This window comes from Vicugna pacos, chromosome 4, assembly GCF_048564905.1.
Source record: "Vicugna pacos chromosome 4, VicPac4, whole genome shotgun sequence".
NCBI lineage: Eukaryota > Metazoa > Chordata > Mammalia > Artiodactyla > Camelidae > Vicugna > Vicugna pacos.
In genome coordinates this window covers 76,130,788-76,148,049 of record NC_132990.1, presented here as the reverse complement: position 1 = coordinate 76,148,049, position 17,262 = coordinate 76,130,788, and the positions used below count along the sequence as shown (strand labels likewise).

At 55.6% G+C, this 17,262-nt stretch overlaps 1 protein-coding gene across 4 annotated transcripts in view; it reads right to left on the bottom strand.

Annotated features, from left to right (window-relative positions):
* The window catches only part of NTNG2 (netrin G2), a 70,184-nt gene extending 53,198 nt beyond the window's left edge, over positions 1–16,986 (bottom strand). The window contains exons 1-2 of one of the 4 annotated variants that reach the window (XM_072960342.1): positions 16,372–16,986; positions 11,626–12,319 (exon numbers count right to left, since the gene is read on the bottom strand). In XM_072960342.1, coding sequence (XP_072816443.1) covers positions 11,626–11,838 — 213 coding nt within the window. In that variant the 5' untranslated portion in view covers positions 11,839–12,319; positions 16,372–16,986. The remainder of the gene's footprint in view (positions 1–11,625; positions 12,320–16,371) is intronic. The other 3 variants (XM_072960343.1, XM_072960344.1, XM_072960345.1) reach the window with 3 other exon arrangements.
* Between the last annotated feature and the right edge of the window lie 276 nt (positions 16,987–17,262).

Here is a 17,262-nt window from a genome sequence, read left to right as displayed (position 1 = left end):
AAATCTAGGAATGCAGTGGGGTTTGGAGGATAAATACATGGACTCCCTCCTGTGAAGGCAGGAAACTTACATCCCAAAGGGGGACAGACAGACCCGAGGTCACCCAGCCCCTGGCAGCCAACCCAGCCCCAGAAGCCATACCCAGCACAATGCCAGCCCCAGAGCTACTGGCAAGAGGTTTTGGATGGTGCCTGGGTTGGGGACAGGGACAGAGATGGCACGCCCTTTGGCCAGCTGGCATCTCCTTCTGCTGTTACCTGCCTTTGCTGTCCCCTGATTCCCCAGGCAGAGGGGACAGTTCAAGAACGTGCAGTCCCCCAAATGGGCACCGCCTGCTTTCTGTGGGCTGGGGCAGATGGGGGCGCTGTCGCGACTGATGGGGGCTCTGAGGGTCACCTGCAGGCTTCGTCTCTCATTCGCCTCCTTTTCACCTTTTGCCCAGCAACAGACTTCTGCTACGGCCAAGGGGAAATGCCCTGGTCGTGTTTCATTTCCTTTTATTTCCCCGGTCAACACTTGGAATCAACTGGACAAATGACTTGGGCAGCAGGAGGGAGCTGGAATGAGGGGCGGAGGGGGTCCATACTGTCTCAAAGCTCCCAGGACAAACTGTGCTGGGAAGAAGGATGCCAGGTCCTTGAGGACGAGCCCAGGAGATAGGAGAGGCAGCTCCAGGAAGCCCCGGCTTTCCGTCTGGAGGGATCTCACCAAATCCATGAACATGGGTTTGTTCAATTCCTTTCTACCGATGAGACCCTGAGAGGCAAGGTGACCCCTCTGTGGCTGCATCTTGAGATCCTGGGTCCCCAAGGACAGGTTTTTGTGTTCCAGAGCAAGGCAGGATGGGACAGCTATCAAAGCCCTGGAGATAGATCCTGGCTTTGTCGCTGCTGTGCAAACTTGGGTAAGTCTCTCCACCTCTCTGAGCCTCCCTCTCCTCGTTTGCAATATACCCGGCTAAGGGTGGTAGAGAGAAGAAAAGCTATGCACAGGAAGTGCTCTGCAGGGGGCACAGCACCCAGGGAGGCCTCGGGGAGCCACAGCTGAGGCCCATGAGATGGGGCAGGTGGAAGAAATACCAGGTCACGGCAATGTGCGCAAGAGTGTATCCCCGGCTCTCGCTTCCTGAAGCTCCCTGCTGAGGGGCAGGGTTGGACCACACACACCCCATGCCTAATGGCGGAGGGTGATCACTGATGCTGATCTGGCAATGACTCCGAACATTCCATGCACCATCCTGCCTCGCCCCTGTCGTCGCCCACCTGCCACGAACGTCCCCTTCCTAGTCACCTTTGGCAGCGTTGCCATAGCAAAAACCACGCCCCCAGGCAGGTCGGGGCAGGGGGCTTATAATCTCCAGGGCCTGTGAGAGGAAGCGCTGAGGAACTACACACCGGTGTGAGAGCTCACCTGAGCAGGCCAGACAGCGGACTTTACCCTTATGGCCACACCTGCCATGAAGGCACAGCTCCGGCTCCCACTGGCCATGGGAGGCTTACAGATAGGCATCCCACAGCCCCCACCAAATGCCACCGTGTGACGTCAAATCCAGGACGTGAGTGGATGGACGGAGACTTGGTGTGGAAGGCCTCATGTCCCCAGCGCTCCAGTCTACTCTTCTGGGAGAGGCCCTGGCTTATGGTTGAAACTCCTGGGTCTTCTACTCCCTACCTGGGGCCCAGAGAAGTCACTCCATCCTGTTGGGCCTCAGTTTCCCCATTCAGGAAAAGGGCCGGTGGTTTCATACTGTGTTCACAGGAGCCCCAGGACTTCTGGGGTGGGGGCAGAGGGTGGCAGCAGCCACATCCAGGCACCCTCTTTCCCCTGAGCGCTCAGTTCCACTGTAGTGTCATCATAGGACTTCTGGTTTGGACAGTCTCTAAGACCTCTTCCAAACTGCATTGTCTGCTTGAGATGAGGGATAATTCTCATCAGCACTTATTTATCACCTAGTGCATGTAAGTACAGCCTGTAGAGCGAAGAGGGAGACACAGAATCTGGTGCCTGATGAGCAGGGGAGGGGAGGAGTGAGGCTGAAGCTGGAGAGGAGATATTCGAAGACCAGAGAGGTCAGAGGTTCCTACATCCCCTCCCCAAATACCCTCCCTTGGGAATCACAGTCAACATCCCAGCCTAAAAGATACGTCAAGAAAAAAGGAGAAAAGAGGGAGGAAAGGGTGAAGGTGGGAGAGCAGGGAGGGAGGGGGTGAACACCTGGGCTTCCTCCCTCCTCTGGCCTCACGTGGCGGAGTGGTTGAATCGACTCGGGTCTGAGTTTGAGCCTGGACTTTGCCACTCAGTATTAGAGTCTCGGTTTTCTCATCTGTAAAATGGGGACAATAAGATAAAGGTAGTTCCCACCATGCAGGGTATTTGGGAGGCCTTGATGAAATACTGCACATAGAGTGCTCGGTGCCTCCACGGAACAGACCTGAGAGTCCAGGAATAAGCCCATACACCTACAGCAACTGCTTTCCATCAAGGAGGCCGGGAACTTTTAATGGGGAAAGAACAGCCTCTTCAGCTAATAGTGCTGGGGCCACGGACTGTCCCCACGGACAGGAATGAAGCTGGATGTTTGTCTTACGCCAAATGCAAAAATTAACTCAAAATGGATCAAAGATCTAAATATAAGAGATAAAACTAGAAGTCTTAGAAGAAAACATAGAGGTAAACATTCGCCACCTTGAATTTAGTAGTGGTTTCTTTGGCATGACACCAAAAGCACAAGTAATGAAAAGAAAAAACAGATCCATTCAACTTCGCTAAAATAAAACTTTGTGCCTCAAAGGACACAATCAAGACAGTGAAAGGCTATCTGTAGAATGGGGGAAATATTTGCAAATCATATATCTGATAAGCATTTAGTATCCAGAATATATAAAGAACATGGACAACTCAACAACAAAAAGACAAACAACCCACTGAAAAAATGAGAGAAAGACTTGACTATGTATTTCTCCAAAGAAGAACTACAAATGGCCAATAAGTACATCATATCCAGCCATTAGAGACAGGTGAATCAAAATCATAATGCGATACCCCCTCACACCAACCAGGTTAGCCATCGTGATAAAAAACAAAAACCGAAAATAACAAGTGTTGGCAAGGATGTGCACCCTGGTACAGTGCTGGTAGGAATGTAAAATGGTGCAGCTGCTCTGGAGCACAGTTTGGCAGTTCCTCAAAAACTTAAATATAAAATTACCAGATGACCCAGCAATTCCACTCCTCGGTAGAAAGCCAAAGAGAGATGAAAATGTATGTCCACACAAGAACTTGTATATAACTGTTCATAACACTGTTATTCATAATAGCCAAAAAGTGGAAACAACCTGAATGCCGATCCACTGATGAACAGATGAACAAAATGTGGTAGATCACACAGTGGAGTATCAGCCAGTCATAAAAAGGAACAAAGCCCTGGGGTCTGCCACAATATGGATGAAACTCGAAAACACGTTGCTGACTGAAAAAGCCAGACACAAAATGTCATATCTTGTATGATTGCATTTATATGAACTGTCAAGAAACAGGCAAATCCAAGAGACAGAAAGCAGACGAGTGGTTTCCAGGGGCTGGGGGGAAGGGAGAGGTGGGGGGTGCTGCTAATGGAGATGGGGTTTCCTTCTGGGTGATGAAAACATCTTGGAACCCAACAGAGGTGATGGTTGTACAACATGGTGAATAAGCTAAAATGCCAGTGAACTTTACACTTAAAAATGGTTTAAAAGGCAAATTTTATGTTATATCTATTTTATCCCAATGGAAGAATATGATGGTTGATTTCTTGTTAGGTGAATATCACCTCAGTTTTTTCTTATCACAAGAAAAAAAAAGTGTAACTGTGTGTGGTGATGGATGTTAACTTACTGTGGTGATCATCTCACAGTACGTACCTATGTCAAATCATTATGTTGCACCCCTGAAATGCATACAATGTTATATGTCAATGATATCTCAATTAAAAAATTTTTTTAAAGAATTTAGAAGCAGAAATCAGAGGGAAATGATGTGATGGGCCATTACATTTTTAGCACTCAGCTTTGTTTTTCTTTGTTTGTATTTTCCTTTGATAAAATACCTTAATAAAGGGGTTTGAACTTGGCGGGGAAAAGCCTAGTGGATACACACTCGGATATACACAGGTGTATACACGCTCGGAACCCCTGTATCTGCACTGGAGCCCCCATTTCATCTGTTTGTGACCAAGGCCAAATTCCAGCAGAGATTTCCCCAAAATCCAAGAACGTATCTACAGTCCTGCAGGACTCTGGATGAACTGGTTAAACTAGCCGAGCCCCATCGCTGCATAGCTGGGGAAACTGAGGCTATGGGGCTCTGCCCAGCAGCGAGGAGACTTTGCCAGGACCCAGCCCGGCCTGGCTCCCATCCTGCACTCTCTCTGCTCTGACACACCGCCCCACTCTCCCCGCCCCGCCCCGCTCCAGCATTTGGTGTGTGATCGGAGAATTAGAAACACATTTTCATATATTTCAGCAAATCTGCTGTGATGAAAAACAAATCAGAGCCTGCAAACCAAAGCCGAACAGAGTCGGTTTCTGCATCATTTGCCGTTTCCCCATCACTTTCCTTGTCACTCAGGTCCCCTCCAGGAAGGAGCCGGGCATCCTCGTAGGCCACGTGGGCCCTGGCCAGGTGGGAGGCAGGAAGGAAAGCCTAGGTCCTGGGCTATGTGACAGGAACAGAGCTTTGTAGCCTGGACCCCGTTCCTGGGGCGGCGACGGCTGAGTGGTGAGGGTGAGGGGGCCATAGGTTGGCACCTGCTTCTTGGAGCCTGCCAAGCTCTGTTCCAGCCCCGTGGTTCATGCCCTGTGGGCCCCCTCAGGTCTCTGCCTCCCCACTGTTTCCTGCTGACATCCCTGTCCCCACGCCCCTGACACTGAAGAGTGGGTAGGAGCCAGGCAGAGGAAGGTTGAACCCCAGCTCCACCATTTAGAGGAACTGGGGGAGGCTTGGTCTATTTCTACATCAGATGACACAGTAACATCCCCACCCACAGGCTTATGGGGTGTGAGGGGGCTATAATGAAACGAGTAGATGGAGTGGCTTGTCCCCTCCGCGTCACCCGCACATCCTACCTTCGCGTCTCCCAGACCCCTTCCTGCGTCTCTGCACGAGCGATTCCTTCTGCCCAACCATTGCTCTTCTGAAGCCTTCCAACCCTTCAAGCCATAGACCGCCCCACCTGGGCGCCCACACCCCGCCGACCACGCCCCCGACCACGCCCCGCCGACCACGCCCCCTGCTGACCACGCCCGCCGCACACACTTGGCCAGCAGCTCCTCGCTGGCTGGCTGTTCTGCTCTACTTTTCCTCCTTTTGTCTCTCAGGCTAAATTCTAGGGTGGGGAAAAAAAAGTTCCCCTTTTTGGGGAACATTCATTTTGTGCCGGGCGCCCAGCCGAGGGCTCTGCACACCTTGTCTCAGCTCAGATGTACAGCCTTCCTCTGAGGTCGTGCTTAGCGTCATCCCGGTTTTTGGATGAGAAAACCAAGGCTCAGAGTGCGGGAAATCCCACAGCCCAGAAGGGGCAGGATGAGCGCGAGCCCCCGTCTGCCCCTCCCCAAACCCCAAGTTCTCACCTGCCTGTCCGGCCCTCCGGCCATGGGACCATACATGCGTTACAGGAGAAAAACGCGAATATGTGGAAAATCAGGGCCAGGGAATGTAGCGAAGGAAGAGGCCAACGAGCCTGGGGGTGGCGGGGGGCGGAAACTGGAGAGTTTTAGAACCTCCAAGTCTCTACCACTCTTTGGAAAGATGTCCCCTCCAGGCCCGTTCCCTCCCCCCGGCACTACCCCGCCCCCTCCAGGGGGCGTCTTCCTTTAAGAAAAGTTATGAGGCCAGGCTCTCACTCGGGAGAGCCAGTCCTTGCAGGCAGCGCTGCCCCCATCCTGTCACTGTCTGCTCCCCAGGAAGGAGACTTCACTGAGCAACAAGATGTCATGCATGGAACTATTCTTGTCCCAGTCTGGGCCCTGCCTCAGGCGTTTCAAGAGATTGAGTGGCTTTAACTAAGGACTGGGTGAAGCTCAGCTTCCAAAGTCACTTCCTGCTTAAGGACAGAGCTGTGCAGACCTCCCCGTGTCATCTGCTGGAACATTCCACAGAACTGGGACTCTAATGGAGAGAAGCAGAGGCTTTCAGTGCCTCCTCCGTCCTGATCAAACCCTAGTGCTTCCTGTGAGACTCAGCCCTAACCTCTCCTCCTCCCAGAAGCCTTCCTGGATCACACTGTCCTTCCACCCACCCATTCTTGAGTTCAGTCGACACTTACTGAGCGCTGACTAGGCCAAGAGGGAAGGATGGAAAGACAAGGCAGCCCCACCTCTGAGGAGCTCACAATCCAAGGGAGAGGCAAACATCAGGAGCATGATAACGAGAGTGGATTGAGCATCTACTGTGTGTCACGCACTGTGTGTCACGACAGTTTCATACATGTCTTCTATCAATAGTCCCATTCAAGGACATGAGACTCAGAGAGGTTAAGCCTCTTGCCAAAAGTCACACAGCATGAGATTCCAACCTCTACCTCTCTGCCCCTAGGGCCTGAGCTCTTAACCATTAGGCCGCACCAGTGAGCACCATGATAGGGATGTGACCAGATGGGGCCTTTTATCCACCTGGGCTAGGGAGTCAGGGAAAGCCTCCTGGAGGAGGTGGGGTCAACCTGAACTTTGAAAAATAACTTAAGTTTATTCAGGTAAACATGGAAGCCTCAGGAATGAAGGAAGCAAAGAAGGAATTCTGAGTGAAGGAGGCAGTGGAAAGTTCAGAAACTTTGTGGTGAGCTGCAGCCAGAGGGCTGGGGGGAGGCAGCCTCGGCCCCCTTCTCAAGCTCCTATTGCTTTAGGTCTGTCTTCTCCCCTCACTGTTGGTTGTGCACCAAACTTAACGTCCGCTGTGCTTCTCTTGTTGTCTGCTTAGATCTGTAAGAGTCACCTCACTTCTGCACTGACGTGCCTGACATGAGGTCTGGGATGGGTTGGGTGTGATGGGGAGATGAGAGGGGCTGGGGAAGGGAGCCCCTGCTCTCCCCTCTGTAGGTTTGGGGCCAGAATACATGCGGAAGGGGCCTGAGCCAGTGGGCTGGTGAGCTGGGTGCTGCTGGATGGAAACATTTTTCCAACATCACAGTCTAGCAGGAGGCAGGGCATCTGTGACCTTGATTCTGCACGTGATGTTCAAGGTCATGGTGTGGAGGGGCTTGAGGCCTCCAGGAACCACCCACCAGCTGCAGTAATCGGCCCAGCCAACCCCCGGGGGAGGGATGGGGCCATGTGCTCTGCATCTGGGTAAAGCGAGGCACAGACAAGGTAGAACCAGTTCTGAGGAAGACGTGGGCTCAAAGGTGCGCCTTCACCGTCCTCTCTTCCCAGGCGCCTCTGTGCACTGAAGTGTCCTCTAAGATGAAACATTTAACGTTCACCCATTTCCCCGTGGAAAAATCAAGATGATCAAGATTGGATAAACAGCCCTATCAAAGCCCCACACTAAAGAGACCTCGATCCGTCCGAGCACTTCCAGATGTTCTGAGGAGGCACTGCCTTCTCCTAGGGAGGTGGTGAGGGGGGCAAGGCTGCCACTCCCATCATCCCCCGTCACAGATGGGAAAACTGAGGCTCGGAGAATGGAGAGCCTCTCCCCAGACCACTCAGCCCACAAGCAGCAAAGCTGGGATGCAAGCTCACGTCTTCAGATTCCAGGCCTGTGGCTCCTGTCGGGACACCACACCACCTTCCTTTCTCTGGAACCTTCCACGGGTCCCCAGCATTCAGGACCCTGAGCTCCAGCTCCACCCCTCACTCCGGGGACCCCCCCACCACACCTCCTGCTCTTTCCCTTTCTCTCTCAGCAGCGACTCCCCCCTCCCCTGCAGAGATCCCGTGGGAACCACAGGCCTGCTTAAGGCAGTGTTGCTGAGCTCGAACCCTGCGAGCATCCGAATCCCCTGGATGTCTTGTTAAAATGCAGCTTCTGGCTCAGCAGGTCTGGGGGCAGGGCCTGGGAGTCTGCATTTCTAACAAGGTGAGTCCGAGGACTATGCTTCGGGTGGCACATGGGGAGTTAGCTGCAGGATCACTGTCAACACCACCTGCCTGGCCGGTGCGCCCCGCCCGCCCTCTCTCCTCACCGCCCCTCCCCAGAGGCACGGAGCGGCTTTCCCTCTTGCTTTCATGGTTCTCCAGCAGCTGGCTGACAATCTCTCTTTTGGAGTGCTGCGGGGGCTGCTCCCCGTGCCCAGCGATGCCCCCCACGTCCCAAAGGGGTTCTGTGAGGGGCTGTGAAGCCTTTCCCTCCTTCCTGGCCCTGCAGCTTCGGCAGGCTGGAGAGGGCCGGCCAGGCACCGGGAGTCAGGGGTGAGGGGCCGCCCGCCTTCTCAGCAGGTCTCATTGAAATTTTGCCCTTGCCCGAGAATCCTTGGTTGAGAGCTCAGCCCTATTAATTCTCATTGTGCATTTAGAGCCAATAGGTTTTTATTTATTCATTTATCTTGGTCTTCCCACCCCCTCCCCTTCCTCACCAGGCTGGAATTTACAATTCAGCTCTCAGGTGGCCTTGCAGAAGGACAAGCGCCCAGTGGGGAGAGAGGGTCTGCATCCTGAGCCCTGAAAGGGGCAGTCGCCCCTTGGCCCCTCTTGCCCCCTTAGGGTGCTCCAGGGCTCATGGTCCGTTTGAATGAATGTTGGGACAGGCCCAGCACCCACTGCAGGAGGGGTACAGGGAAACGGGGACCCAGCATCCACTTGGGTGCCACTAGGGCGCCCCCTCGTGGCGGGTTAGCACCAAAGTCTGTGGCTGAGGTAGTTAAAACTTCCTGAGGATACATCCACCACCTGCTGCCCTGAGACTAGAAATACAAGTGCGGCCTCAAGGCTGGAAAGAGGCAAAGAGGCAAAGGCAGGGACCCCACCGAGGGTGTAACAGCAATAACAAATAACAGCTCCCACACATTGAGTACCTACTACATGCCGGGACACGCACGGCAGGGCTGCGCCAGCACCGTGACAGGCCTTCAGTGTCATCTCTACTTCACTGAAGCTCAGAGAGGGACGGGGGGGGGGGGGGCGCCTGGTGGGGAGGCACGAGCACTGGCTGCACACGCGCTCCCCGCCCGCCCTCCAGACCGAGTGACCTTGGCAGGGTTTAGCCAACACTTTCTAATCCCTAAAATGGGATTAGAACAGTACCCACCTCAAAGCATCCTAGAGATGGTCTAATGAGACACGCACAGAACCTGTGCAGGGGAGACTGCAGTAAGTGGTGGTGTGGGCGTCTGAATCCATCTGGGGGTGACCCCCCTCCTCCCTGCAGAAGCCAGGCCCCACGAAAGCCTGCCCTCCACCTGCCAAGGCAGCATCCCCACCCTCAATGTCTGCACATTTGTAATCAAAGGCAGAGCTGGATGATGGCCCATAATGAAATATTCGAGTCCATCAGACAGGTGTCGAGACACTGAGGACCCACCCAGGCAGGAGATGTGGAGATGCTCTTCCTCCTCCTGTCCTCCTTACCGGTCATGCCAGGAGAGGAGAAGAAGGGAACAGAAGCTCCTTCTAGACCCCAGGGCTCGAGGACACCAGCCAGGCAGCATCAGGACTGTGACAGGGTGACCACCCCACCCCAGCATCTGTGCTGGGATCTCTGTGTCAGAGTGGGGCAGGGCAGAGGCCCAGTGCCAAGGGCATCCTGAACCAGCTTTGGCCAGGAGAGGGCCTCAGACTTGCATGTGATGGTCACTTCCACCCTCAAGCCCTTGACCAGAAGCTGGTCCAGCGATTTATGACTTAGCTGCCCTGCCCCATGCCCCCTGCCCCAGCACATTAAGACAATGATTAATATTTAAAAGGAGAAATACAGTCAAGACGCTAATACAAGAGGCAGCGGCTGAGTCTGCTCAGGGAGTGTATGGGGGATCCTCAATGAGCTGGGGTGGGCAGTCAGCCTGAGGTGCGGGCTCAGAGTGGGGCTCTGCCCATGCTGACCTCATCGTTGACCTTCCGGGACCAGCTCCCTTGCCTGTCCCTGAGCCAGCAAAGCACTGGGGTCCCCAGTGCAGTAATCCTCACAGGCTGTCCATGCCTCAGCTCCTGGCCCTCTGCTGCCTTCTCCTCCCACCCCTGACTCTCCCAAGCGGCTCCTGCCAGCCCAGCCACCACCCACGGTGACAGCCTACTGACCACTGGCCGTCCAAGTGGGAACCTATCTTCCCAGGCTGGCTGCTCTGGGGCAGGACTGAAGCATCCTCAAGAGCACAATGGGCACACCCACTCAGTCCAGCCATGATCCCAGAGCCCAGAGGCGCCACACGCCCCCACCCCCAGGACACATGGAGACAGCAGCCACCGAGGATGACACTGAGCCTCTCCCATCAGTGCCTGCAGCCTGGTGGCTCTGCCCGGCCTCCTGCCCCGCTGGGGCCTGCAGAGCCCTGCCCAGGGGGAAGGCACCTCTCAGGAGGCAGTTTGCTCAGTTAACTCTGGAGCCAGCCCCTCAAAGCACAGCTTCAGCATGTCCTGGGCTGTGACTTCGGGCCTCAGTTTCTCCACCTGTACAACAGGAGTGACAACAGCTCACATCCAGGGGCACTAGCTCTGTGCCAGCCCCTCTTCTGAGCATGTTGGTGTGAATTAGCTTACTCAGTCCTTAGAGCGACCCGAGTGTGTGCCGTTAGTGTACGCACTGTACCGGCGGTAGAACGGAGGCCCGGAGACGCCACGGGTCAAGAGCCTACCTGCCGCAACGCCTACTTTATACAACACAGAATCAGTCTGGCCGAGCTGAGGGGAGGACTCTGTGGGATGACCCGTGCTGAGCCCTCAGCCCCCACACTCGAGGGGCTCACGTAACTGGCCCCGGCTGTTATTACCGTTGCTGGTGTTGGTGTTAATATCACTTGAATGCTGATGTGTGCCATGGCTCTAAGAACCTGTCTTTCCCCAACTAGGGACTCGAATGACGACACCTGAAAGTCTTCCTGCCCCCTGACTTAACCACTGACTGTGGTCACTGCCCGTGGGGACGGAATTGGAAAGAGCATCGCCCACACTGTCTGCCCTGGTCTGACCCCCTCCTTGCTCCCTCATGAATCCCCTCTGCACTTCCATCAAGCCTTTGCCCACAAAGTGTCTGCTCGGTGCTTGGCATACCCCCACCTGGCAAATCTTCCAGGTTGGACTGGATGGAATAGGAGGTTGCACCACAGAAAGGACGAATGGAGGGAGGTCAGAATGCAACCTTGCAAGTAGTACCTTGCTCACTTGCCCGCCCTGGATGCTGACTTCCTACCAGGGAGGCGGGGCTTCTCTGCGAGGCTGGGGAACTGTGACTACTATGGTTCTCCCCGAGACGAGAGGTTCTAGTGATCACCTGGCCAAGAAGTTCCCCACCATGAATGATGTCACGTGACCCCAGCATCTTCAGGCTGGCCTTCGCTTTGGCACATTTCCCAGGTGGGACAGAGGCCTGGTCCCAAACCTCAATGCAGGGAAGTCAGCCTTGCATCCTGGTCCTCCCTCTCTGCTCACCCATCCCAAAGGTCCGCTCCCAGAGCCCCTCCCACCTGGCCTGAGCAAACAGAACAGCGGTGGGCTGACTTACGTGGGAGCAGAATCTCTCAGGGGGGTCCCCGCATGTGATGCCGGAGGGCTCCACCTTCACCTTGACGTAGTCCTTCAGGCGCATCACCTTGGGCTGGCAGGCATAGAACTCCCAGGAGGGGCCTTCATCCGTGGTCACCCAGGACTTGCAGATGTCGTAGTCCCCAGAGGCCAGTGGGAGGCAGTGCAGGAAAAGAGCCAGCAGGTGCAGCATGGCGGCACAGTCCACAGGGGCGCGGCCCGGAGAGGGCCTGGAGAGGTGGTGACTCGGTCAGGCGGGACTCGCAGCCTCAGCATGGAAATGCCACATCTACCAGGCGACGGAGGCCGGATGTCCCAGGGCCTCGAGCGCTGCCAGGTTGCAAAGAGCGAGGACCTTGTTTTTTCCAAAAGGCCGATATGGAAAACTCGGAGCCAGCGTTTCTCAGACTGCTGATGGGCAGGTCACAAAGTTGCCCACAACTTTGCGTCCTCCTAACCTTGGCATCACACCTCTCCCAGAGATGAATCCGATCAAATCAGGCAGACTCTCAAATTGTGACAGTGGATGGAAATGGGATAGGGAGAAAATCCGCAGGGATCTGGCATGAGGCCGGATCAGATTGCTTCTAATTTTGGTCCTTCCAATCAATCCAGGTCTTTAAAGCGCCCTTAGTGTGTGATGTGCCAACGCAACTGCAAAACAACCCTCCGGCCTGTGTTGTAAAGATAAAATAAAATCAGGAGGTGTACCTGTTAGCTGCAAACATGTTCCCTCTATGGGGCTGGACTTGGCATCTCAGACCAATAAAAGAGATTTCTTTTCATAAGGGCTTAAAGCGACAACAATTGCACGGCTGGACTGAAACACAAAAACGCTACCGAGGTATTAACTGGGGAGAAGCTTATTTGACTAGGCTTGGGTGGGGACAGGCACTCATGGGGGCCAGCCGACCTTGGCTGGTAGCCATCTGCAACTTACTATAAAGTTTCTGAGACATGAGCTCCTAACCCATCCAGGTACCCGGGGTCTGGCTTGTCTTTCATTGTAAGAAGGGAGGAGAGAGACCTCATTAGCAACAACACCTGCATCAAATTAAATAGAGAAGTGGGGGGATGAAGATGTGTAAGAACAAAAGCTCTCCGACAAAATGCACAAAAAAATGAGGCTGCATTAGCAAGGTCTCCCAAGGAAATCAGGTTATTTTTATTAATATTGGAGTTGCACATTTGAAGATCGGGTCCCTCATGACACAGGCGGTGTGCTTTCCTCTTATTCACGAGGGCGTTCGGGTCAGCAGAAGTGCCCCTGCGTGGGGTCAGTGACTTTCCAAAAACACCCCCGGGAGCCGAGACTGAATGGTTGCTTTAAAATATGACGACTGACAAGTCAAAAATGTCAAGACTGTTGGAGGCAGAGATGAGACTCTGACTCTCGGTGCAGAGGAGACCGTGTGGGCAGGTACACACCCTGGGCCAGCAACTAAGAATCAGGCGCCAATAAACCTCTCTCCAGCACTCTGATACGGTGAATGTCATTTTTAACTGCAAGAAACTAGGGATGTTGAAGACTGACAGAATTGACAATGCTTTGTCATAATAGATTTTCTGATCAAGGCCCAAATTTTGCAATCACCTTAGAGGGTATGTTTATAAACAGGTCACCATTAGGATTATTGCCTTCCTGCTTTAAGCCATTGGTAATTATTTAAAAGCCCAAATAGATATAACTAAGATGAATGTTCCATTGTGAAAAAGACGACTGGTAACGTGGTGTGTTCCCAGATGCTTGATTTATCATCAGGAGAGTTTGAGTCCAGCCAGTGTGGGATCCTGGCCCAAAACACTAGCCAATAGGGCAAAGGTTACTGCAAGGAGTCACAGCAAAAGCGCCTGTATTATTAATTCTGGTTATTACGTCGATGATTATTGCATCTGAATTCCCAAACTGCCACGGCATCGGTGCTCACTTCACCTGACTCTCACCTGACAGCCTCTTCAGCCATTGTACATACAAGGTCCTGAAGAGTTAACTATGTTGCCATGAAACTCCATCCTCCACCCAGACACAAACATACTCCTGCCAGAAATGACAAACCGAAGGGGTGGACATCGTCCAAAGAGGGCCGGCCGCTCAGCACCTCCCCAGGAGAAGTCGCCAGCCTGTGCCCCACACTCCCGGCTGGGGGAATCATAAATCCGCATTAAGGCAGCCCCTCTCTCTGGCTGAAGGGCTCTTGATGGAGATGAATGAGGAGCCCAGGGGGACCACATTTTCACATCTCACCTCTGGCTGTTTAAAGAGAAACGTGTTAGAGAGCCTGCCCGGCCTCGAATTGTGCTCCTCGCTAGAAAACTCTCAGAAAGAACTCGCCTGGAGACTATTTTTACAACCTGAGAAAATGTAGTAAAAATAAAATAGCGCGGCCGGCAAAGGTTTGGATGCCTCTCTCTGAGCTTCATGTTGCCCAGAAAACAGCATGTCCCTAATTAATTCTTCCAGCCTCGGACTCCCAACTGTTCACTAACAGGTAGGGCGCTCCTGATGCAGGACACCAGGGTGCCGGGCTGCGGCTGGCAGGGAGGGCCCAGCCGCGGGCTTCCTTCATCTGCAGGACCCGGGCTGCTCCAGGCCTGGACCGCGCTGGACGCGGCCAGGCGTCGGGAGGCAGCGAGACCCGGAGGCCAGGAGGCCCGGGCGACCGAGCGGCGTGGCAGCACGCCTCGCAAACCTATTAATTGCTTTGCAGTTCCGTTGGCTTAAATGCCATGCATTCCCGGGAAAATGGGGTGGGGGGAACGAACAACAACAAAATCTGCTGGTGGGGGGCAGGGAGTAATAAATGTGTTTGCAACTAGTCAATCAATGGGGCGTTCCTGGCATCATAAGGGGATTGTGAGCTCAGCACGGGAATATTACTGCCGGGTTTTGCCAAAAAGAAAAAATGGGGAGGAGGAGAGATGCAAGAGTCTCCGGAATAATTAGGCGGAAAGCAGGGAGTGAGGAGCCGGGAGGGGAGATTTCAGAGTAAGAGGTGGTATCCCGGTGGATGATTTTCTCCTTGGAAAATAAATCTTCACCTGATATTATTAAGAAACTGCAGCTCCCAGAAACAAATAGAATCAATGCGCTCTATTTTCTTTTAAGAGTCCTCAGGAACCGAGGGGGGCTGATAGCCAGGGTATTAAAACGCGAAAATTAGATTTTACCAGGATTTCTGAACTCAGATTTCTCTGTCTTATTGAATTAGCGCCTCTCGGAGCTGGCTGGGCTGGAAGCTGGCTCCTCCCGGAGTTGCCGGCTGCGCCCTCGCCTCGGGGGAAACTTCCCTCGGAGGACGCGGAGCCCCTAGGGGGCGTCCCTGGAGAGGGGGTCCTGGGGGCTTCTCCCAGGGCCCAGCCCACCCCGAAGTTCCGTCTTCCTTCCCAGCGGGGACAGCGGAGGGGGGTGAAATCTGTCTTCAGGGACTGGTGCCAGGGATCAGGAGGGAAAAAGGTCAGGAGGGAAACCCCCACCCCGGGCTAGGGTCACCTTCCAGCCCCTCCGCCCCGGGCCGGGTCCAGGAGGTGCCCGGCTCACCGCCGCCAGAGCGAGCATCCCATTTCAGGCGCGCCGGTGCCCCCAGCCCCGGAACGGGGGCCCCGTCAGGCTCCCGGCACCCTCCACGCCCTCTCGGCGGCCGAGGAGCCCCGGAAAGTTGAGCGCGGGTCGTGAGGCGCGAGAAGGACGCCTGGGCTGGGCGGCTGGGGCCGGGGCTCGGGGCTGGGGCGCGGGGCAGGCGGGCGGGGTCATCTCCCCGCCAAGGGACACGGTCCCGGCTGCAAACGTCGTGCATCCTATCGGGACGTGCCTGGCAATCCGGCGGCTGCTTTTGTCTTTCCGAAGTTGAGTGCAAGCCGCGGGAGCAATTAATAATCACGCCTTTAATAAAGGCCCGGCCAGTACCGAGGATGCCCCCTCATTTGCACCGCCTCCCTTAATTAGAAGGCACCTAGCAAAGCGCCTAAGAGTTAGTTGCATCTTTGCCCCAGCGATGCTGCCAGCGCGACCCTAGCTCCGCTGTTCCACTGCCCCAGGCAGGCAACTTACTCCGGATCGGGCGGACCCCTCAGCCCAAGGTCCGCTTCCCGCCTTCCGGCGCGGCCTCTGCTTCCACCAGCTGTGTGCCACTCAGTTGGAGGTTCCACTCCACACTGTCCCCAAGCCCGTCCAGGCACATACCCCTCCCCATTAGCTCAGCCCTCCAGAGCACGGAAAGAAGTTTCTGGCCGTGGCTGGAACCCAGAGTTTCACTGTGCAACTCACAAACACCCAGTTTTCAGAGAGAGGGGAAGGGGATAGGAGGCAGAGGGGTGGCTCTAGATGGTGGCAGTTAAATTGGGGTGGGGGAATGGCGCGAGAGAAGGGTTAATTTCTTTTCACAAACACATCCAGGCATTCTTGCAACAGCCATCCCCACCACTCACTCACACACGCGATGGAAAAAGACCCTGGTGAGGAAAAGGCAGCCAGAAAGACAAGCTACACCTTTAAGATGCTGCTACAAATGCACACTCACACACCCCTCTCCAAGAGACTCCGGCCCTCTGCTAGTAACAGCCGCCGCCAAATAACTTTTGCATCCGAGCCTTTGCTGGGCTGCTTTAGTGGCTCCTGGGCCCTGGGAAAGCCTGCATGGTCACCCAAGCCCTTTAAAAATGAAACCAGGCTTGCAAAGCTGCAGCATCTCTCCCCCCGCGCCTCCCGGGCTCTCCCCGCCCGCCTTACCCCGGCTCGGAGCAGCTTCCCGGAGCGGAGACCCGGGAGGCCGAGGACCGCCACCCTCTGGCGCTCTGCCTCCCCCGTCTGGCTGGCGCTGGGTGGGGGCGAGGGCCGGAGGGCTGCGAGCCGGTGCTCCTTTTCCGCGCCGCTCCCGCTGCCGCTGAGGCCGCCGCCGCCGCGGCCGTCAGATCGGGGCTGGGGAGCCCTCCGGCCGCCGGGGGGGCCACCCGCAGCCGTCCCGGAGACGCGGGCCGGGGGAGGGGGCCGCCCGCGCCGCCCGCATCGCCCGCCCCGGCCGAGCGGGAGGTCGCCGCTAACAAGTGCAAACTTTTGGGGCCCCCTGGGCGGCTCGGAGAGGACCCGCGCTCGGGCACCAGGCAGCCCCCGGCCCGGGTGGGCTTCGCAGCCGCTCGTCGGGGCGCCGGGGCATCCCCCCGGCGCGGCGCGGGCCAGATGGCGGGGCGCTTCACTGCCCCCCTGCACTCCGCTCCAAGTTAATGCCGAGGCTAAATCCTCTTGCCGTCACTCACGATCACCATCGGGGCTTTTATCTCTCGGTCTGATCCGGGCTGCGTAACTTCCTCTGTGTGGCTTTAACACACCATCCCACCACGGAGCAACGGTCTTCTTAAAGGTGCAGGAAGAAAATACTGCGAGACTCGGGGGACGCGCCACGGCCCGGGGAGGGGCGCCGGGAGCAGGGGCGTCCCGGCGGGTCCGCGGCCGGGGTGGCTCCTGCAGGCTGCCGCGGGAGCGAGCCTGCTCTGGGGGGTCGCAGCCTACACATCTCCTTCCGGCCCTGGGGCCAGCGGGTCCCTGCGCGCAGAGCTCATCCCCAGCCAGCTCGGGTCAGGCGCCGCGGGGTTGCAGCTCTCTTTTCCAAATCCCAGGGGTCTG